The sequence below is a fragment of the Scyliorhinus torazame genome, chromosome 3 (genome assembly GCF_047496885.1).
Source record: "Scyliorhinus torazame isolate Kashiwa2021f chromosome 3, sScyTor2.1, whole genome shotgun sequence".
Classification (NCBI taxonomy): Eukaryota; Metazoa; Chordata; class Chondrichthyes; order Carcharhiniformes; family Scyliorhinidae; genus Scyliorhinus; species Scyliorhinus torazame.
In genome coordinates, this window is record NC_092709.1 from 249,618,459 (window position 1) to 249,640,225 (window position 21,767).

Genomic DNA, 21,767 nt, shown 5'->3' on the forward strand with positions numbered 1-21,767 from the left:
CTTTGATGCAATGAAGGTTCACTAGACTGATTGTTGGGAAGAGAGGGTGGTCCTCTGAGCAGAGATGAATAGGATGGGCCTATATTCTTAAAAATTTAGAAGAATGAGAAATTATCTCATTGAAGCATATAGAATTCTAGAGGGCTGACAGGACAGATGCTGAAAGGCTGTTTCTCTTGGCTGAAGAGCATGGAATTAGAGATTATAGTCTCAGGATAAGGTGTTGCCTATTTCTGACAAAATGAGAAGAAACTTCTTCACAGGGAGGGTTGTGAACCTTTGGAATTCTCTAACAAAAACAGCTTCTTCTCCGCTGTTGCCAGACTCCTAAACGACCCTGTTATGGACTGACCTGATTAATACTAAACTCCTGTATGCTTCACCCAATACCAGTGTCTATGTATTTCAATGTGTACCTTGTGTTGCCCTATTATGTACTTTCTTTTTATTTTATTTTCATGTACTAAATGATCTGTTTGAGCTGCTTGCAGAAAAATACTTTTCACTGTATCTCAGTACACGTGACTATAAACAAATCCAATCCAATCCAAACCGAGAGCACTGTGGATTCTCCATCTTTAAGCACACACATGACTGATATCTACAGGTTGTTGGGAATTGAAGAAATCAAGGTTAGGGCAGATTAATAATAATAGAGCTAATGTAGAAGTTGAGCCATGATCTTATTGAATGGCAGAGGTTTGAGGGGCCATATAGCATATTCCCATTTCTTATGCCCTGACAAACCTACTGGAAGTTGTTTGAGGACATAACTAGCAAAATAGATAAAGGTTAACCAGTGGATATGGTATATTTAGATTTTCAGAAAGCTTTTGATAAAGTTCCACATAAGAATTAGGGTGCAAAATTAAAGTGCATGGGATTGGGAGTAATATACTGACATGGATTGGAAATTGGTAAACAGACAAGAAGCAGAGTAGGAATTAATGGGTTTTTTCCAGAGTATAAGGCAGTGACTAGTGGGATACAGTGCTTGGGCCACAGCAATTCACAATATGCATCAATAACTTGGATGAGAGAATCAAATGTAATATTTCCAAGTTTGCTGATGGCACAAAACTAGGTGGAATTGGGAGTGGTCAGGAGGAATAAAATAGACTTTTGAGGTGATTTTGACAAGTTGAGTGAGTGGGCAAATACATGGCAGATGCAGTATAATGTGATTAAGTGTGAAATTATCCACTTCAGTAAGAAACACAGAATGGCAGAGTATTATTTAAAAGGTGTTAGATTAGTTAATGCTGATATACAAGGAATGAGGGTGTCCTTGTACACCGGTCATTGAAAGAATGCATGCAGGTGCATTCATTCAGTGAGGAAGCAGTGAGGAAAGCAAATGTATGTTGGCTTTCATTGCAAGAGGATTTGAGTACAGGAGCAAGGATGTCTTACTGCAGCTGTATAAGACCTTCATGAGACCACACTGGAGTATTCTGTACAGTTTTGGTCTCCTTACCCAAGAAAATATATACTCACCACAGAGAAAATGCAACAATGATTCACCAGACTGATTCCTAGGATGACAGAATTTTTGTATGAGGAGAGATGGAGTTGACTAGGCCTGTATTCACTGGAATTTAGAAGAATAAGAGGGGATCTCATTCAAATATGTAAAATTCTGGCAGGGCTGCCACAGACTGGATACAGCGACGATGTTTCCCCTGGCTGGGGAAGCCTAGATCAAGGGGTCATGGTCTCAGAATATGGAGTAGGCCATTTCGGACTGAGATTAGGAGAACATTTTTCACTCAGAGGAACCTGTGGAATTCTCTACCACATAAGGCTGTGTAGGCCAAGTCCCTAAATGCATTTAAGAAAGAAATAGATAGATTTCTAGACACCAAAGGTGTCAAGAGGTAGTGGGAGCGAGCGGGAGTATGGCGTTGAGATAGAGGATCAGCCATGATCACACTGAATGGCAGAGCAGGTTCGATAGGATGAATGGCTTACTCTTGCTCCTATTTTCTATGTTTTAATGCTCCACACTAATCAGAGAAAAACATGTTAAATTGTGTTTTGTTTCTATGATTTACTGAAAACTTGGAAATCATTGGTGTTTGTCATCTCGAAGCTTGTTTAATTTGATTTTTGGATAATAGGAATTTCTACTCTACTACTGACCACATCTGTGTTGTGGAGATGCCGGCGTTGGACTGGGATGAGCACAGTACGAAGTCTTACAACACCAGGTTAAAGTTCAACAGGTTTGTTTCGATGTCACTAGCTTTCGGAGCACTGCTCCTTCCTCAGGTGAATGAAGAGGTATGTTCCAGAAACATATATTTAGACAAATTCAAAGATGCCAAACAATGCTTGGAATGCGACCATTAGCAGGTGATTAAATCTTTACCGATCCATCTGTGTACATTAAGATCATTAATTAGGTTTCTTTGTATTTTTGAATTGTAATATCATGACCCCTTGGAAGCCCAGATGCACCGACTCCATGGGAATTGTCAGGGAAGTTTGAACTTGGACAATTCCCCTGCTCCTGGGAACCCTCAGAAAAGATTTCCAACTCAGGGTTTGAGTCAGCGACTCAACCAGTTCCAACTTACTTACCTGGATAGTTACCCAGGAAATGTCAGAAAAATCTTAGTTTAACTCCTGGTAATTATAAAACTAAAGCCCCAGACCCCCACCTCCACCCTGATTCCCCAACCTGACTAGCCCCCATCACGCAATTCTGCCCACCGTACCTCCGACCTGACAAGCTCTCCCAACCCAACCGTCTACCTGATCTACCTGCCTTTTCACCCACCTACCCACACCCACCTGTCACCCTATCCAGCTTCCACCTGACTCAGCTGCCACTCTATCCAGCTGCCACCTATACCTTCTCATACTTTTACCTTATCTTTTCATATAAGCTTTGGGACATACCCAGAATATGGCGGCTAGTGCCATGGAAAGGGGAATGGTTTTTGTGTGGATTTTCTACACTCTACCTGGGAGAACTTATAGGACGTCTGCAACATTTATTAGATATAATAGCACTTGTCAAATTTGTTTGCTAAGTGAGGCAATTCTTTCAAATAGGAATGAACTATTAATGTAATCTAGTCGTTGAATTGCACAAATGGCTTCTTTCAATTTCTTCATGCATCATGCTAACAGCACAATTTTAAAAGTTTAAGTTACAAAAAGTGCTTTTAGTAAAAAACTATGTTAGGAAAGTGGAAATCAGCCAATATCCTTGGATTCAGAATTTTTGCAGGAGTGTGGTTCACATAACATGGGAAATCAGACATCCTGATTCATTAAAATTGAAGGGGATCCTTTAATCTATTACCATCAGTGCCAAGGTTTGTCAAATACAACATGACTTTCTGTAATACAATGGTTTACATATCAGGCAAACATTATGATTTATTTGACAATAAATTGTAATTGAGCACTGCAGTGACCTTTGCAGTTAATAAAAAAAAGTATATGGATTTCAATCTCCCTAGGTAATGTCGCTTCTTGGACTTATTCCTTTTATTTTCCTCTCAGCATCTTTTTCATTTAATAAACCAAAAGCTGTTTTACATAGCCACTTGGCAGTTCAGTACTGGTTGAAGTATAATTAGTCAGCCTGAACATTAACCTCTTAAAATGGAAAAGATATGATAATATGGGGTTTCACAACACCAAAAATATCGACATTTGAACTGAAAGCTGGTAGGATGTAAAGCTGGTTATAAAGTAATTTGGCCAGCTTTTATAATAGTTCTAAAATACATTATTCTCCTTTAAGCACAAATGTAATCATTCACTGAATGCGAGTGCTGCACTGGCACATCGTACCAGAGGCGTAACATGCTGAACCAAAGAATGACTTGAAGCAAGTTCTACTCTTGATGTAATGCATTGACTTCGCAACCTCAAAATATTACCGCTTCTTTTTAAAAGCAGTTATGAAGAAGATTACTTAAAATTATCACCAATAGCATTCTCACTGTGTTGCAGAAAATCCATGACCTGGAAATTCTCCTAACTGTGACAGGAAATCAGTGGAACACACTTGAGAAACAGTTGAAAATGACATTTTTCTGGAGGTTCCAATAATTTCCTCTGGGAGTCAGAATGGATTTGAGGTCCCAGCATTTAGTTCTAAATTTTCACACAATATAGCCACTGTAATATAACATGTAATAATACCGTGAAACAATATAACAGCTTTCCTGAATGTCATTTGACATCAAGGCACTGGTACAATCTCAAAATGTCAAGAAATTTTGGATTCTTCATGACTATTCTATATACTACACTTGTATTTTTTTAAAATCAGGTAAATTCTTAGCAGCACACAGTGTAAGCACCTCCACTGGGTTCAATCATGCAGCTCATTGTAGATTTGGATATTGTAATTTTTATGTATACACATGGGGCAGAAGAAGGAGGTGGAGCAATGTCTTGATCCAACAAACCTATTATTCTCCCGATTCCTAGCATTAACCAAAATGGGCGTCATGGTAACACAGTGGTTAGCACTGATGCTTCACAGCGCCAGGGACCCAGATTCGATTCCCGGCTTGGGTCACTGTCTGTGCGGAGTCTGCTCGTTTTCCCTGTGTCTGCATGGTTTCCTCCCACAAGTCCCAAAAGATGTGCTTGTTAGGTGAATTGGACATTCTAAATTCTCCCTCTGTGTACCCGAACAGGCGCCATAGTGTGGCGTCTAGGGGATTTTCATAGTAACCTATTTGTCACACGAATAAAGATTATTTTACAGAGCTGTTTTCATTCCTTCTTCTTTTGGTTCACCTGCTTCCAGCTTGCCCCTGTTAGATTTAGATTTATCTGAACTAGAGGCAAAGTGACTTCTCTCCACTGCCTGTGAAAAGACATAGCAGTTGGAATGGAAAACATGTCAGATTATGAGGATCAAACATGAAAATAGAAAATTTAGGCAACATTTAAAAAAATGAAATGATACTAGTTGATGGAACAGATTACAAGCAGGATCAGTGGAACAGAAGCCCACATCCGATTTTAATTAAGGTTGAATTAACAAGGATAGTGAGATAACAACCAGTGTCGTTATATTGGCTACTTCTCTCCCGAGTCTTTAACCCACTCCAGCTGTGTCCTTTGAAGTTTCTTTTCCATTGTCTCACTCTCAAAACTCAACTCTTCCACGAGACTCGCTAATGTTTTCAATCTGGCTTCTGCCCTATTCAAAGCAGCAAGACTTGCCTAGCCAAAGTCACAAATGATATTGTCTTTGACAGTGATGAGCTATCATTCCTGGTTCTCTTCCTGTATGCTCAATACCCAGAAATACCTCCCACCCTTCCCTCAACCTATCATCACCCTGTCATCAGATTGCTAGCCAATATCAAATTATGGATATTCAGATTTCCTTTAACTGAGATTCAAGAAGACAGAAGCAATCATGGTTTCAGCTCCTGTCATAAATTTAATCTCCCCAGCCACTCTTTCAGACCAGACAACCCACATTTTGACATCCTATTCAACCCACAGTAGAACTTCAAAATCCACATCCTCGTAACACCAAGATTGCTTTCTTCTATCTGTAATATTACCATCTTCCAATCCTGATTCAACCTCACTGTCACAGCTACATTTATCCATGTTTTTGCCACATCTGGATTCAATTTCTTCAATATCCACTTTACAGGCTTCCCATCCTTCACCCAGCGTAAAGCTCAACTCGTCCTCGCTGTGGGCTGGATTCAATTGGCCAAACTGAATTTTCACCATAATCCCCTGGCTGATCTGCAGTGGTTTTCTGCCTATCCTAAAATCTGTTCCATCCTGCTATCCGTTTGCTCCTTAGACTTTGCTTTTTTTACATTACATTACATCTATCTTTAAAAACTTTAACAAGGTGTATCCTTTCAACCAATCATGGCAGCACGTTTGCACAGTGGTTAGCACTGCTGCCTCTCAGCACCAGGGACCCGGGTTCAATTCTGGCCTTGGGTCACTGTCTATGTTTGTACATTCTCTCAGTATCTGCATGTGTTTCCTCCGGTTTCTTCCCACAGTCCAAAAATGTGCATTTTAGGTGGATTGGCCATGCTAAATTGCCCCTTAATGTCCAGGGATGTGCAGGTTAAGTTATGGCGTTATGAGGATAGGGTGAGGTGGAAGGGGTAGTGTTACTGAGTAGTGTGCTCATTCGAAGGGTCAGTGCAGACTCGATGGGCCGAATGTCCTCCTTCTATACCGTGAGAATTCTATGATCTTTCAGTCGCTTGGCTACACTCTTATGACTATGGCTTGCCTTCCATTTCTTTAACTATTTTCTCTGACTACCTGTCCTCTTGAAAAGCATCTTGAGATGTTTGTGGCATTTAAGCCACTATAGTTTCTGCTGGGTAAATCTTTAAAATTAATTTTATTCATTCTTGGGATGCTGATGTTCTATGTTCTATGTTCTATGATGTCACTGACAGAGTCAGCTATTATCACCAGGATCTAGCTCCTCTGGCAAGGTCCTTCTTGAGCTGCTGCAGTGGTTTGAAACAATGGAGTGGCTTGCTGGGCCATTTCAGAAGGAAGTTCAGAGGAAAACACATTGGTGCAAGACTGGAAAGTCAGATTTGGTAACATTCCTTCCCTGTTTTACTGATACCAGCTGTTAATTTCCAGATTTTTTTTGATTAATCAAAATTCTTCAATTGATGGGATTTGAACTCATTTTCTCTGGAGTGTTAGTCACATAAGCATTATACTACCATCTGTTTGCTTGGGGATAGAGGGCTATTAGGCTCAGATTCATGGTATGAATACTGATGGAGAGTTTGCATGCTAGACGAGATGAATCTGCACAGAATATTACCACTGTTAATACAACCACTACTAATAACATTGCAACAACATTACAACATTGTTAAGGAAACTATCTTTCATATCTAGGGAATATATACCACAGATCTCACATATATAAAAGATTAGGTAGGTGCTGCTTAGCTCTTGATTTAAAGCACAAAGCCTCCCACAAATGGGCCACAATGATGGTTGGTACAGGGAAACAAAATTAACAAGGAATGGAAACAGCACTCTGACACTGGTGATAAGCTATATCCATATGTTCGAGTAGTGGAAGTTTTAATCTTTTGTGCTTCATATGCAAGTACCAGATGCTAACCCTCTTGCCAAATGGAAAAGCACTCAAATATATAACACCAGAGTTCAAAAATAATTATTCGAAATATGAACAAATCCAAAAACTGGTTTTACTACAAAATTGGCTCAAATGTAAAAGAATTACACAATGGCTATTTTAGACTATTTTCACAGTTAGACGTTGGCTTACCTTCCATCTTAGTTCTGCTGTCAAAAGATGCATCCTTTTCAATTTGTTGATGGAGTGCATGAACTGGTTCTAGTTTCCTGCCATCTTCTCCATTGAAACATGGTCCATACGTTTCCAGGTGAGCTCTATCATACACACTTGTATTTCTGTTTTTGTTGTTGAAACGATGAATAAAAGGTGCTTCAGCGGACGTTGTTAAATCCATTCTTGTAGAGGACCTGCCAGGCAAATTATGGTGCTCTTCTTCATCCAAGTAAACAAATACATTATTTTCTTTCTGATTTTCCAGAATTGGAGAGAACTCTATGGAAGAATCCCCACTGGTTTTCAGCGGTGGAGAGTTTCCACTCCGTTTTCTAGTTCGAGCAATTTCAGCAAATGAGGTTACTCGTCTTGGTGGCGATCTCTGAGATGTCCCTGTCTGACCATCACTTAGCTTGCCTGGGCAGCTATACATTCGTTCTAATGAGCCCAACCTAGGTGATGGGCTCTTATCCAAGTTGCGATCATAGCTCCTCGATCTTTGCCTGCCAGAAGTATTTGAAGCAACATTCACGTATACTTGACCTTCAATGCGATCTTCAGCAGTATCCACTGCTGGTTTCTCCGGAAGACATTGATCAATGTTAATCTTCTTATCTTCTGGTTGCCGGAAGAGGTAATACTCTGTGGGTTGACTCGGGCTTGTACTCTTTGTGTGATCTTCTGAGCAGCTTGTTATTGAAGATCCTGCAGGGCTTGGTGTAGACTGAGAAGATAGGTCACAAGTCACTAATTTGTAATAATTTTGTGTGGCAACAACTAGTCTTGCTTGACTTTGAAAACAAGCAGTAAAATCGGAATTTTCAGAAGAACAGGGCATGTTTTCACATGGTAGGTGGTAAGAATTGCAATTGTCATCAACAGCTGGTGAACACTGCTGATGGCACAGACAGGTGTGCATGGCGCTATCACCATTGTGAATATCACCTGAATTCTTTGGTTCATTAGGTGATGAATGTAGGTCCAAGTAGAATGCACCCATTTCTGAGTGGCTGCAGTATGAAGAATCATGGGACATGTTAGCTGAACTTAGGTTGGACTTTGACTGGCTTTTCATTTTATTGTAGATTGCTGTAAAGTTGACCAGCACACCGTCCGAACTGTTACATGACGAGTCACTGTTACAGGTCATATGCTGATTATCCATCTCAGATTGATCTGAAAAGACACAACTTCTGCTTTGTTGTATATCCAGGCTGGAGCAACTACATCTTCTGCTCTCTAGCAAATTTTGCTTTCTGCACAATCCATCTTGGCTGCTCTCCAACCCTTGATTGCAATCAAAGAATAAGGTTGATGTGCTATCATGAGCACAATTGCATACAGGTAGTTCCATTAATTCAGCTGATGATGGTCTTGATGCAGTGGTTCTATTCGACTTTTTGCCATCACATTGATGCATTTGTTCCTCTTCACCTTCAATAGCCCCTTGTCTAATGGTGGGGCTCCATTGCTTTGTGTTGTTTTCAGCACCATGAAGGTGAAATGGCCGCTCATGCAGAACAAATTGTGGCTTGTTAATGTTGCTATTCTGAGGATGAAAAGAAATGTTTTTGGAGCTTTCCTGATCATTATTCTCATTCAAAAGTAATGAATTGTGCTGTTCACTAGTGTTTGGTATTCTGTCTTCAGTTTCATGTGGTGCCCCAGGAGGTAAACAGGAAGCCTGAATTAAGCTGCTGTAAAGTAACGTTTCCTTTTGAAGCAGGTCCTTTTCTGGCAGGGATGTAGTCCTCGTGATTCCCAGATCAGTATGGTAGAAAGGGTTTGGTCTCTTGCCCATGCTACAGCACTTTCTGTCTGGGACCTGGCAGTGAACAAGGGGAATATGATGTACAATCAACGTTTCCCCCGTCAGTTTGGGTGGGCTATCCATGCTGTCTCAGGTAATCAGTCGAGCTGCACAAAACAGTGAGAATCCCCTGTGGCCACATTGATAGCCTGCATCATGTGGCTCAGAAACCTGGAAAACACAGGGGAGGAGAAGAAACACATAACTTTACAGTACTTGTTAAATTAGGCATGTTGATAATACTTAAGTCAATAATAAAATTACTTTCTTCCTGCTTTTGGGATTTTATAGAGTTCCTTTCCTGTAGACCATGACAAGCTACTTCAAGTTGTCCAAAATTGTAGAAGCAGGGGACAAGACTTACACTTGGAAGGGGTAACTTCAAAACTAATCAGCAAAAATAATATTTCAATGAGTGAGTGGTCAATCTTTTGAACAAACGCCAGGCAAGATGGTAGAAATAATTAGTGTTAATTCATTCAAATATTTATTTCAGAAAATTGTAGGATGCATAATATATGACTCATTTAAAACATGGAATGTGGCAAATGTAGCATGCTTGTGAGGAACAGGTAACATTGGATCTATGGTTCTCAAAATATTCTTCATAGAAGTTATCTTGTAATATTTAGGGGTATGGTAGCAAAGTGGTTACTTTACTGGACTTGTGTTCCAAAGACCTAGACAATTGGTCTAGAGAAACAAGTTCAAATCTCATTATGTCAGCTGCAAAATGTAATGATATAAATCTAGAACATAAAGCTAGTTCATCAATGGTGACCAACAAACTACCAGTTTGTTGTTAAAAAAAACACCCTTATGGTTCACTGATGATGCTACAGCAAGGATTCTCAGCTAGGAGTCCACAGCTCCATCTCTCTCAAAATGAATTCACTGCCAATCCCCAAAGGTCACAGAATCAAAGGCACAGAGTTTTACGTTCCAGTCTCAAGTTACTGATCGACAATAACAAAGTATCACTCAGTCCCCATCCACGCACAAGACATGAGGAACGGGAAACTGCAGCTTGACTCTGAGGCGTATGCTCATTGGTCATGCGCCATTTTGAGAAGGAGGCAAATTAGATCAATCTCGGTCTCTTCTTGTCCAGCAATTCCTATGTAACATAGCCCGACTACACTGATCAAAATCAAAACAGTTTTTTCTTGGACCCAAGCAGTTCCAAACAAATTATTAAATGCAAGAACTCAAGGGCAGCAAGGTGGCACAGTGGTTAGTGCATGGCACTGATGTCCCAGGTTCGATCCCGGCTCTGGGTCACTGTCCGTGTGGAGTTTGCACATTCTCCGCGTGTGCTCGTGGGTTTCGCCCCCACAACCCAAAAGATGTGCAGGGTAGGTGGATTGGCCACGCTAAATTGCCCCTTAATTGGAAAAAATGAATTGAGTACTCTAAATTTATTGGGGGAAAAAATGCAAGAACTCAGTCTAGACATCTGCAGATTTAAAACAGTCAAAATTATTAAGGTTATATCTGTATTGTACCTTTTAGATTTCCTACTTCTGGCATCTCAAAATTTACATAGCTCAAAAAGCAGCATTTTTACTGTTCTTCCCCACAGTGCTCTGTGTTGTCAATGCACTCCTCAACCGACACAACACACACAGATGACACATTATTATTTTCCACTATGAAACAAAATTTTAAAAGTCCAAAAATGGGATGGTGGCCATTTTGGGAGTGATAGGAAATCCCTCGTCCTAATGTGCAACAGACTTGATATAGCAATGATCTTTTCCTGCCATTGAATTTCATATCTTTATAATTATACTGTGCTGTAGAGACAGAGGTTAAATTTATCAGCTTTGTATTAAAAAATATATATTCATGGTAAATGGGCATTGTTGGTAAGGCCAGCTTCATTGCCCATCCCTAGATGGCAGTTAAGAGTCAATCAATTTGCTGTAGGTCTGGAGTCACATGTAGACCAGACCAGGCAAGGATGGATGAATGTTGCGACCATTTAATTTAGCAATGCAAGTTCTCAAAAGGTCAAGAAGTACAAGGAAGCAATTCTTTGGCTTCCACATTCCTAGTCAGAAGCCATGATCATGAGGAGTGTAGACTGGAGAATTAATGCTGTAGACCTATCTTCAAACCAAACCTCCAAATGTAGAATACCAATTTGTGACTACGGGATTGCGGAAATCAATCCTATAGGTATGTGTATAGGATAATCTGAGAGAAACAATACACGTGATAATCCAGCAAAAAATGTCAAAGAGCATAACTTGTCATTCACAGAAAAGGGAAACTAGATCATTGCAAAAGTAGATTCAACTTTGACCACATTGTGAAAAACGGAATACAGCGATGCATGTCTTTTTAATAATGCCACGAGTAAGATTATCAATGACCGAAATACACAAGCCACAGTATTGGCAATCCCAGTGACAACACTTCCATGACAACTTATGCAACTGGAGTGGGGAGTCAACCTTGCCAGATTCAGCATGGTCAACTAACTTCAATAGCTAATATCTGCCCCTTGCACAGCTCTGAAGGTTGCACAATGAGCAAGGTGGCCTCAAAGGAAAGCCGGGGCGGGGGGGGGTGGGTGCTCTGTTTCTTATTTCTAAACAGCTCCAAAATGGTCACAGTAATTTTCAGCCTGAACAAAGCCTGTGAAAGCTGGATGGGGAACTGAGGAAGTAAGTTGACAGAAAGAAAAGCGAATGCAACATGGGAAGCATAGAGAATTCCTCCACAAATGGTAGTCACAATGTCATGTTCAATTGCTGACGAAATGGTCATTCTGCATTAAAGGATCCGGAGGACAGTATACCATGCCTGATAGTGGGTGGTAACCACAGTGAATGCTACCCATTAGACCAGCACCCTGAAGAAGACAGCTAAACTCAAGGAATCTGCAATGTTAGATAAACTAACATTGCACGTAGAAGGCCCGTGCCACAAAATGTAGTCTGCTGATCTGTTTATTTTATTTTCTGTTCACTCAGGTTAAGACTTCAAAAGTCTTAAATGGAATTGTTGAACAGATTGGCCACAGCACAAATAAAAATAAAAATGGGCTTGAGAGGCTATGTCTGTTCATGCATTTATGCTATTTTCATTGAAACTCATATTTCAGCAAGTCATCGGGGTGAATGTTATGGCCCCTTCCGGCGTATTTAAAGGCGGGGGGGGGGGGGGTGCAGATAAAACAAAGTACATCTCTGCCACAATTTGTCAGTCTGCGAGTGAAGGAAGGGGCAAAGCTAACTGTTAGCTTAGGTTGGGGGCGGCAGATGATCTGTCCTCCCATAAAATCCAACCCGTACAAACTGGTTAACCACATCTTCAAATCTTTCAGGTTAGACATATGGACGACAGTACCTGCTAGCAGTAATGTAACTGGTGACACTGCATATCTGGTGTTGTATAGAATAAGTCCCAGGCACAACAATCAAGACCAGAAGTGATCTTGGTGATGCCATCTCTATGGTGTAAGATTGCTACATTGCTACAAGTGGCCTTACTACAGATGAATACATCTATTTTTTTTGCAGCAAACTGAGGAAAGACTACATTTTATGACACATGCCATCCACCTGCAATGTGTTCGCAATTTATCATACCTCATAGATTCTTGAACTTAATTATCTTCTCTAGGGTCTGTTTACAGTAGCATGCATGGTGCACTGCTATCTCTGGGGTGAATAGAAAGATCAAGCCTCCTCATATGCAGATTGTGCATGGGTCATTGGTAGTTAAATATTGTATTCATATATCTATAGAATGAGCTGGATTTTATTAATTTACTAAAATCATAGCTTGGCCCGGGATTCTCCGTTGCAAATCCGGCCTGCTTGTGTTGCTAGCGAGGGTGGAGTATTTGGCGCACAGTTCGCTGTTGCGATCCTCTTCTCCCACCGCTTGCCAATGGGATTTCCCATTGAACCCATCCCACATCACCAGGAGACCCACGGGCGGGGGTGCGCTGCTGGCCAGACCAGAGAATCCTGCCTCCAGCGAATGGCCGGAGAATTCAGTCCCTTATTTCATTGTGTATCATGTCCACTATTAAATATTTACTTGGCATGCTTTGAAAAACAACCTTCATCCTGAGGATGGAGAAAAACTGTATTAAATTTCATTACAGATTTCAGAAACATAGAAAAAAGTCCAAGAAAAATCTTGAAAGATACTCTAAACGTTGCAAAAATAGCGTACCCGGTTGCAGTGCACACAGATCTTTTCTTGTACAAATGGATTTGAAAGCTGAAAAAGGAAAATCTGAGACAAAAGTGTACTAGCGAATTGTGCTCACCGTAAGTCAAATTCTTTGCATCAAATCTGGAGCTTCAAAAGGGTATGTGCAAGAAATGACAAGCAAGTCAGCTCGCTAATACAGGAAAGCACAGATCTGCAGGTCACAAAGAAATTGGTGCATAACCTACTCCAATTGCAGAGCTTCCTCTGCACCAGTTGCCCACTTGCTCCCTCGTGTACAGCAGTCTGTTCTGAATCAGTTCTCTAGTGTATTGCTTTAAACCGACAGCTGAAAGAGAGATGTTATATTAACTTGAATACAGCCAAGGTTGTACTATTGTAATGCTGAATTGAGTTTTGTCTTGTCAAATTGACCAGCATGAGTGCTCTGTTGCTGCATTGCCAAAACGAAAATACTGTGCAGTTGAACAAATTGAATGCAATATTATGCATTAAAACCTAGAAAATTGTGAATTAAGATTTGTTTTCTACAATAATTATGATCACCTTAATCTTAGTATATTATTTAGTTTACAATAATGGCACCTTCAGCTTTGAGGCACTTTATTGTTAATCCTGGCCAAGAAAATAAAATTCCTGGAATTTTACTTACTTTTCCCAATCTTGTTACTTCCTTAAGCCCCAAAATTCTCTATTCCTTGCTGATCTCTTTTGCACACATCCTTATCACAATCTCTGTGGAGGACTCCCGAGTGGATCTCTTCACCCTCTTACATCCCAATTTCCAGAACAGTGCATTGCTGATAAAACTGATTGGGAATGTGAACGATCATTCAGACAAGTCATGCAGAGCTAAGAAAGAGAGATCCTTTTCATTCCATCTGTTTAAACTAGGTTGAAAATTGGTCAAAGAAATGAAATGAAATGCCGATATGTTGGCACATATGCTGGAGCGGAGGGAGGTTTCACTGTTCACAGGATTGTCATATCTCATCACCTGCGAACCGGAGTATAATGCTGGTTTAAAAAATATATTTTTTTTATTCTCCTTTTCCACATTTTCTCCCAAATTTACACCCACCAACAACAAACAATAATCAGTAACAAATATATCAATCCCCATATCAATAACAATGATCCCATCCTCCCACCAAACCCCAAACATTAGCCCACATGTTCACATAAACAAATGACAAAGGAATCAGGAATCACCTATAGTCACCATCAACACACAGCCCCCTCCCCCCCAGCCTTCCCACCCACCCACCCCAACTGATGTTCGATGTTATCCAGTTCTTGAAAGTGCATTATGAATAATGCCCATGAATTGTAGAACCCCTCCATCCTTCCCCTCAGTTCAAACTTAACCTTCTCAAGAGTCAAGAATTCCAACAAGTCCCCCCCGCCACGCCAGGGCACAGGGTGGAGAGGTTGCTCTCCATCCCATCAGGATCCGCCTTCGGGTGATCAACAAGGCAAAGGCGACAACATCTGCCTCCGCACCCGTTTTCAACCCTGGCTGGTCCGACACCCCAAATATGGCCTCCCGGGGACCCGGGTCCAGTTTCACGTGCACCACTTTAGAAATAACCCTAAAAACCTCCTTCCAGTAATCCTCTAGCTTTGGACAGGACTAAAACATATGAACGTAATTAGCGACCCCCCCACCCCCTCCCCGCCCCCCCCCCCCTGCAACATTCACACACATCTTCTACTCCTTCAAAGAATCAGCTCATCCTCGCCTTCGTGAAGTGTGCTCTGTATACCACCTGCAGCTGTATCAGCCCCAACCTCGCGCATGAGGTGGAGGCATTCACTCTCCGGAGCACCTCATACCAGAACTCCACCTCTATATCCTCTCCCAACTCTTCCTCCCACTTTGCTTTGATCCCTTCCAGTAGTGCCTTCTCTTCCAAAATAGCTCCGTAAACCGCTGACACTACCCCCTTCTCCAGTCCCCCTGTCGTCAGCACCTCCTCCAGCAATGTGGAGGCCGGCTCCACCGGGAAGCTCTGTATCTCCTTTCTGGCAAAATCTCGAACCTGCATGTATCAAAACATTTCACCCTGTTTCAGCCCATACTTCGCTTCCAGCTCCTTCAGTCCTGCAAACCGACCCCTAAGAAACAAATCTTTTAGTGTCTTAATCCCCTTCTCCTCCCATTTCCAAAAATTTCCATCCCACCTCCCTGGCTCAAATCTGTGGTTCCCCCGAATCAGCATTTCCCTTGACCGTGCCCCCAACCCGAAGAGTTGGCGTAACTGCCTCCAAATTCTCAATGAAGCTATTATTACCGGACTTCCTGAGTACTTCCCGGGGCTATCGGGAGCGGCACTGTTGCTAGTGCTTTCAATCCCGACCCCCTGAACAAACTCTCCTCCATTCTGACCCACTGGGAATCAACCCCTCTGACCCAGCTCCACACCTTCTCCACATTCGCCGCCCAGTAATAATACATCAGGTTCGGAAGACCCAAACCCCCTACCTGCCTTCCCCTCTGTAGCAGCACCTTTCTCACTTTGGCCACCTTCCCTCCCCATATGAACAAAGTAATCCTTCCTTCAATCTCTCTGAAAAAAGCCTTTGGCAGGAAAATCGGCAGGCATTGAAAAATAAAACAGAAATCACGCCAACACGTTCATTTTAACCGCCTGTACCCGACTCGCCAGTGACAGAGGGAGACCATCCCACCTTGCCAGATCAGCCTTCACTCTCCCCACCAAACTAGAAATGTTGTACCCGCGGAGCCCCCCTCACTCCCGGGCAACCTGCACCCCCAGATACCTAAAGTGAGTCCCTGCCCTACGGAATGGAAGCCCCCCTATCCCTGCCCCCACCCCCGGCCAAGACACCACAAAATACTCACTCGTCTAGATTTAGTTTGTACCCCGAGAAAGACCCAAACACTCGAAGCGGCTCCAATACTCCCCCTATCGACACACTCAGTTCCGACACGTATAACAGCAAATCATCGACATACAAGGACACCCTATGCTCTATCCCCCCCCCCCCCGTACTATTCCTTTCCGACCCCCGAAATTCTTAATGCGATGGCCAACGGCTCAATCGCGGGTGCAAACAGCAGGGGGGACATAGGACATCCCTGCCGAGCCCCACTGTGGACAGAAAGGTATCTCGAGCTGATGTTGTTTGTGTGGACACTCGCCCTCGGCTCCTTATATAGTAGCTTTACCCAGTTCACAAATCTTGGCCCAATCCCAAACCGCTCCAGAACTGCCATCAAGACCATTCTACCCGGTCAAACACCTCCTCAGCGTCCAATGCCACAACCACCTCTGTTTCCTTCCCCTCTGCCGGTGCCATAACGACGTTCAATACCCTTGTAACGTTTGAAAAGAGCTGCCTCCCTCTCACGAACCCCGTCTGATCTTCACCTATCACCTTCGGGAGGCACTCCTCCAGCCTACCCACCAGTACCAGGGGCTGGTTTAGCACACTGGGCTAAATAGCTGGCTTGTAATGCAGAATGTATTGTAATGTAACCCAGTGCAGGTTCAATTCCTGTACCAGCCTCCCCGAACAGGCGCCGGAATGTGGGGCTTTTTACAGTAACTTCATTGAAGCCTACTTGTGACAATAAACGATTATTATTATTATTACCTTCGCCAATACTTTTGCGTCCACATTCAGAAGCGATATGGGCCTTTACGACCCACACTCCGTCGGATGCTTATCTTTTTTTAGCAACAGGGAAATCGATCCTGCTCCAAAGTTTGTGGCAACACCCCCTTCCCTATCGCCTCTTCAAACATCCCCACCATCAGGGGTGCCAGCTTATCCTTGAATTATTTATAATATTCCCCCGGAAACCCATCCGGCCCCGCCACCTTCCCCGAATGCATCCCCCCAATCGCATCCTTTATCGCCTGCTCCACTATCGCTAATATAATGCTGGTTGAAAGTATATTCCATTCTTCAGCACAAGACAACTTTGTCAAAATGAGAAGATGGTTTCTGTTACTTCCTAAATGCCCATATTGCCAATCTTTAAAGCTATGCCAGTTAGTCACACCTTTATAACATCCAATAATTTTAATTAGATTCAATGAGGAATAATCAATCTGATCTACATTTCTATGATCTAGAAAAGTCTTGAGTATACCATGCAATGTGTTTATCACCTTCTCTAGCACACCTTCACGTTTCAATTGGCAATCTCTTAAATTAACTTTATTGGTGTGCCCTAGACAAGTAGGGAACCTATAAATTCAAAGCACCAGACAGGGAAAGAAAAGCTAATAAATACAAACCATAACTAAAATAAAACTAAAACCAATCGAATCACTAAACTGGTTGTGATGAATGATATCTGTATACATAGGTACCTTTAATGCGTAGGCCCTTTTAAGACCGGGTTTGGAACCCTGGGGGACTCCGCCCCCAGGAAGCTGTATATAAGGTTACGTTCAGTAGGCAGTGTGCAGTGAGCACACTTCTCGGCAGCTGTCTGGTTTTCTAGTTATTAAAGCCTTTGTCTATCAAACTCCTCTCCTGAGTCGTAATTGAGGGTATCTCAATTTAATAACCAGACTACATCATGATGGACAGCGGTCTAAAGCCGGAGAAGCTCAATTTGGACGCTCGGTCGCCGGAAGCCACTGAAATTTTTAAATACTGGCTCCGGTGCTTTGAGGCCTATCTGAATTCCTCAGAGACTGAAGTTGACGGACCTCGCAAGCTGAGCTTACTACATGCCCGGGTGGGCCACCGACTATCCTCCGTGATCGAGAAAGCTACGACGTACGAAATGGCAGTCAAAATCCTACAGAAGCGCTTTGTAAAGCCAATAAACGAGGTACACGCCAGACATTTGCTCTCGACCTGCCGCCAGCGCTCCGGAGAAACGCTAGATGAATACTTGGAGAGACTCACCGCACTCGCCAGGAACTGCTACCATAAAGAGGTGACGGCAGAAGTCCACATGAGCTTACATATTCGTGCTGCTTTCGTGTCCGGTATCCGATCCATGTACATCCGGCAGCGGCTCCTAGAAGACGGAGCGAAGGACCTCCAAGGCACGGTAACGCTTGCCTCTTCCCTGGAAGCGGCCCACCATTATCTCCACACGTACTCCGCGGACCTTGCGAACCCCTCTCGATCCCCTCCAGACTCGGCCACGCTTCAGGCCTGCGCCACACGGCGACCCGCTCACACCGGGAGCCCCCAATGCTATTTCTGTGGGCAAGGCCAGCACTCACGCCAGCGTTGCCCGGCCCGCTCCGCTGTCTGCGGCGAATGCCGAAAGAAGGGGCACTTTGCAAAGGTCTGCCTGGCTGGGCCCAAAGGCCAGAAACAAAAGTCTTATCGGGCCCAGAAATCGAACTCCCGGGACCACAGGCCCCGCAACGTGACCGCGCGGCGGCCGGACATGCCTACGTCCGCGCATCATCGGCCTCGTACAAGTCATGGGGGTGGCCATCTTTGCGGTGGCCATCTTCAAAACTCAAAATGTGCGACTGACGGCGGCGCCCATTTTGCGAGTCCGATTCAACCGAGGACTCTGACTGCCCGCAACTAGGAGCGATCACGCTCGATCAATCTCGGCCGAAGCACCTGCGAAACACAATGATGCAGGTTCAAATCAACGGCCGTGACACCCCCTGCCTTTTTGACTCCGGGAGCATGGAGAGTTTTATCCATCCAGACACGGTAAGACGCTGCTCCCTGCGCACCTATCCCACATCCCAAACTATCGCCCTCGCATCCGGGTCTCATTCGGTCCAAATCACGGGGTATTGTGTCGTAAACTTCGATATTCAAGGCCCCAAATACGCCCGTTTTAAACTTTCTGTCCTCCCTCACCTCTGCGCCCCCCTGCTGCTCGGTCTGGACTTTCAGTGCAGCCACCGAAGCCTGACCCTGAAGTTCGGCGGACCCCTGCCCCCGCTCACGGTATGCAGCCTGGCGACACTCAAAGTTGCACCACCCCCCCTCTTCGCGAACCTCACCCCCGACTGTAAGCCCGTCGCCACCAGGAGTCGGCGGTACAGTGCCCAAGACATGACTTTCATCAAGTCAGAGGTTCAGCGGCTACTGAAAGAAGGGGTCATAGAGGCTAGCAACAGCCCTTGGAGGGCACAAGTACTGGTAGTCCGCTCCGGGGGAAAACAACTTATGGTGGTGGACGATAGCCAGACCATAAACCGCTTTACGCAACTCGATGCGTACCCACTTCCCCGCATAGCAGAAATGGTGAACCAAATCGCCCAGTATCGAGTATTCTCCACGGTCGACCTAAAATCGGCCAATCATCAACTCCCTATCCGCCCAGAGGACCGCCCCTATACTGCCTTCGAAGCAGCCGGTTGGCTCTTCCACTTCCTCAGGGTCCCTTTCGGTGTCACAAACGGAGTCTCCGTTTTCCAAAAGGCGATGGATCAAATGGTGGACCAGTATGGCTTACGGGCTACATACCCATACTTGGACAACGTCACCATCTGCGGCCATGACCAGCAGGACCATGACGAAAACCTGAGGAGGTTCCTCCAGACCGCCCGGGCCCTCAATCTGACATACAATAAAGAGAAATGCGTGTCCCACACAACCCGACTAGCCATCCTCGGCTACGTCGTGGAAAACGGAGTCCTAGGCCCAGACCCCGACCGCATGCGCCCCCTTGAGGAACTTCCCTTAGCCTCAAGGCACTCAAACGGTGCCTAGGGCTCTTTTCCTATTATGCCCAGTGGGTCCCCAGATATGCAGACAAAGCCCGTCCACTCATTAAGACCACGGTTTTTCCCCTGACGGCTGAGGCTCAGTCGGCCTTCAGTCATATCAAGGCCAATCATGGCCAATCATGCACGCGGTGGACGAAATCATTCCCTTCCAGGTAGAAAGCGACGCATCAGAGAGCGCCCTGGCTGCTACCCTCAACCAGGCGGGCAGACCGGTAGTGTTCTTCTCCCGAACCCTCACCGCCTCGGAAATTCAACACTCTGCAGTCAAGAAGGAGGCACAAGCCATAGTGGAGGCCGTGCGACACTGGAGATCACTACCTCGCCGGTAGGAGGTTCGCCCTCGTCACCGACCAACGGTCGGTCGCCTTTATGTTCGATAGCGTACAACGGGGCAAAATAAAGAATGATAAAATTCTGAGGTCGAGGATCGAACTCTCCACCTACACGTATGATATTAAATATCGTCCGGGGAAGCTCAACGAGTCCCCACATGCCCTGTCCCGCGGCACGTGCGCAAACACTCAGAAAGACCGACTGCGGGCCATCCACGATGACCTCTGCCACCCGGGGGTCACCCGGCTTGCCCATTTCATCAAGTCCCCGCAACCTACCTTACTCCACGGAGGAGGTCAAGGCCACGACCAAGGCTTGCCAGATCTGCGCGGAGAGCAAACCGCACTTCTATCGACCAGACAAGGCTCGCCTGGTAAAGGCCTCTGGGCTCTTTGAGCGACTAAGCGTGGACTTCAAAGGGCCCCTCCCGTCCACCAACCGCAACACCTACTTCCTCACTGTCATCGACGAATTCTCCTGCTTCCCATTCACTGTCCCCTGCCCCGAAATGACCTCGGTCTCCGTAATCAAGGCACTGCACAGCATCTTCACCCTGTTTGGTTTCCCCGCTTATATCCACAGCGACCGGGGTACATCGTTCATGAGCGATGAGCTGCGTCAGTATCTGCTCAACAAGGGCATCGCCTTGAGCAGAACGACCAGCTATAACCCGCGGGGAAACGGGCAGACGGAGAGGGAGAATGCAACAGTTTGGAAGGCTGTTCTTCTAGCCCTACGGTCAAGTCTTCCAATCGCCCGCTGGCAGGAGGTCCTATCCGATGCCCTACACTCCAAAAGGTCGCTCCTCTGTACGGCCACAAGACAGATCCGAGAGGGTCCAACTATTACACGCAAACCCTCAATACGCCTACGACGAGCACCCCGACGGCAGGCAGGACACCGTTTCCCTGCGAGACCTGGCACCCGCTGGCTCGCCCACCAACGTCCCCCCTTCCACCGACTCTCCCCTCCCCGCACCAGCGGTCGACTCAGACAGCGCCTTCCCCATAGCGCCCCCCCCTCCCCCCAGCCGGCGCCGGCACCAATCACCCTAGTCACCCCGGATACCCCCCCTGCTCCAACGTGGGCAAAGGCTCAGACAACTGTGCTTCTGGATATACCACCACCGAGGACGACCGTACCCGCCGCACCACCGCCGGAGCTGAGAAGGTCGACACGGGCAATCAGACCACCCAAAAGACTGAACGTGTAATTCCACTTCATCCCCGACGGACTATGCGTTTTTTTTTTAAACAGGGGGTGAATGTGAAGAATGATATCTGTATACATATGTACCTTTAATGCGTAGGCCCCTTTAAGACCAGGTTTGGAACCCTGGGGGACTCCGCCTCTGGCTCCACCCCCAGGAAGCTGTATATAAGGTTACGTTCAGTAGGCAGCGTGCAATGAGCACACT

General features: G+C 44.7%; 1 protein-coding gene across 7 annotated transcripts in view; it reads right to left on the bottom strand.

Moving 5' to 3' along the window:
- rusc2 (RUN and SH3 domain containing 2) overlaps window positions 1-21,767 on the bottom strand; it is a 189,403-nt gene that overhangs the window by 67,011 nt on the left and 100,625 nt on the right. For all 7 annotated transcript variants that reach the window (XM_072497089.1, XM_072497093.1, XM_072497092.1 and 4 more), the window contains one exon: window positions 7,292-9,296. In XM_072497089.1, the coding sequence (XP_072353190.1) occupies window positions 7,292-9,209 (1,918 nt within the window). In that variant the 5' untranslated portion in view covers window positions 9,210-9,296. The remainder of the gene's footprint in view (window positions 1-7,291; window positions 9,297-21,767) is intronic.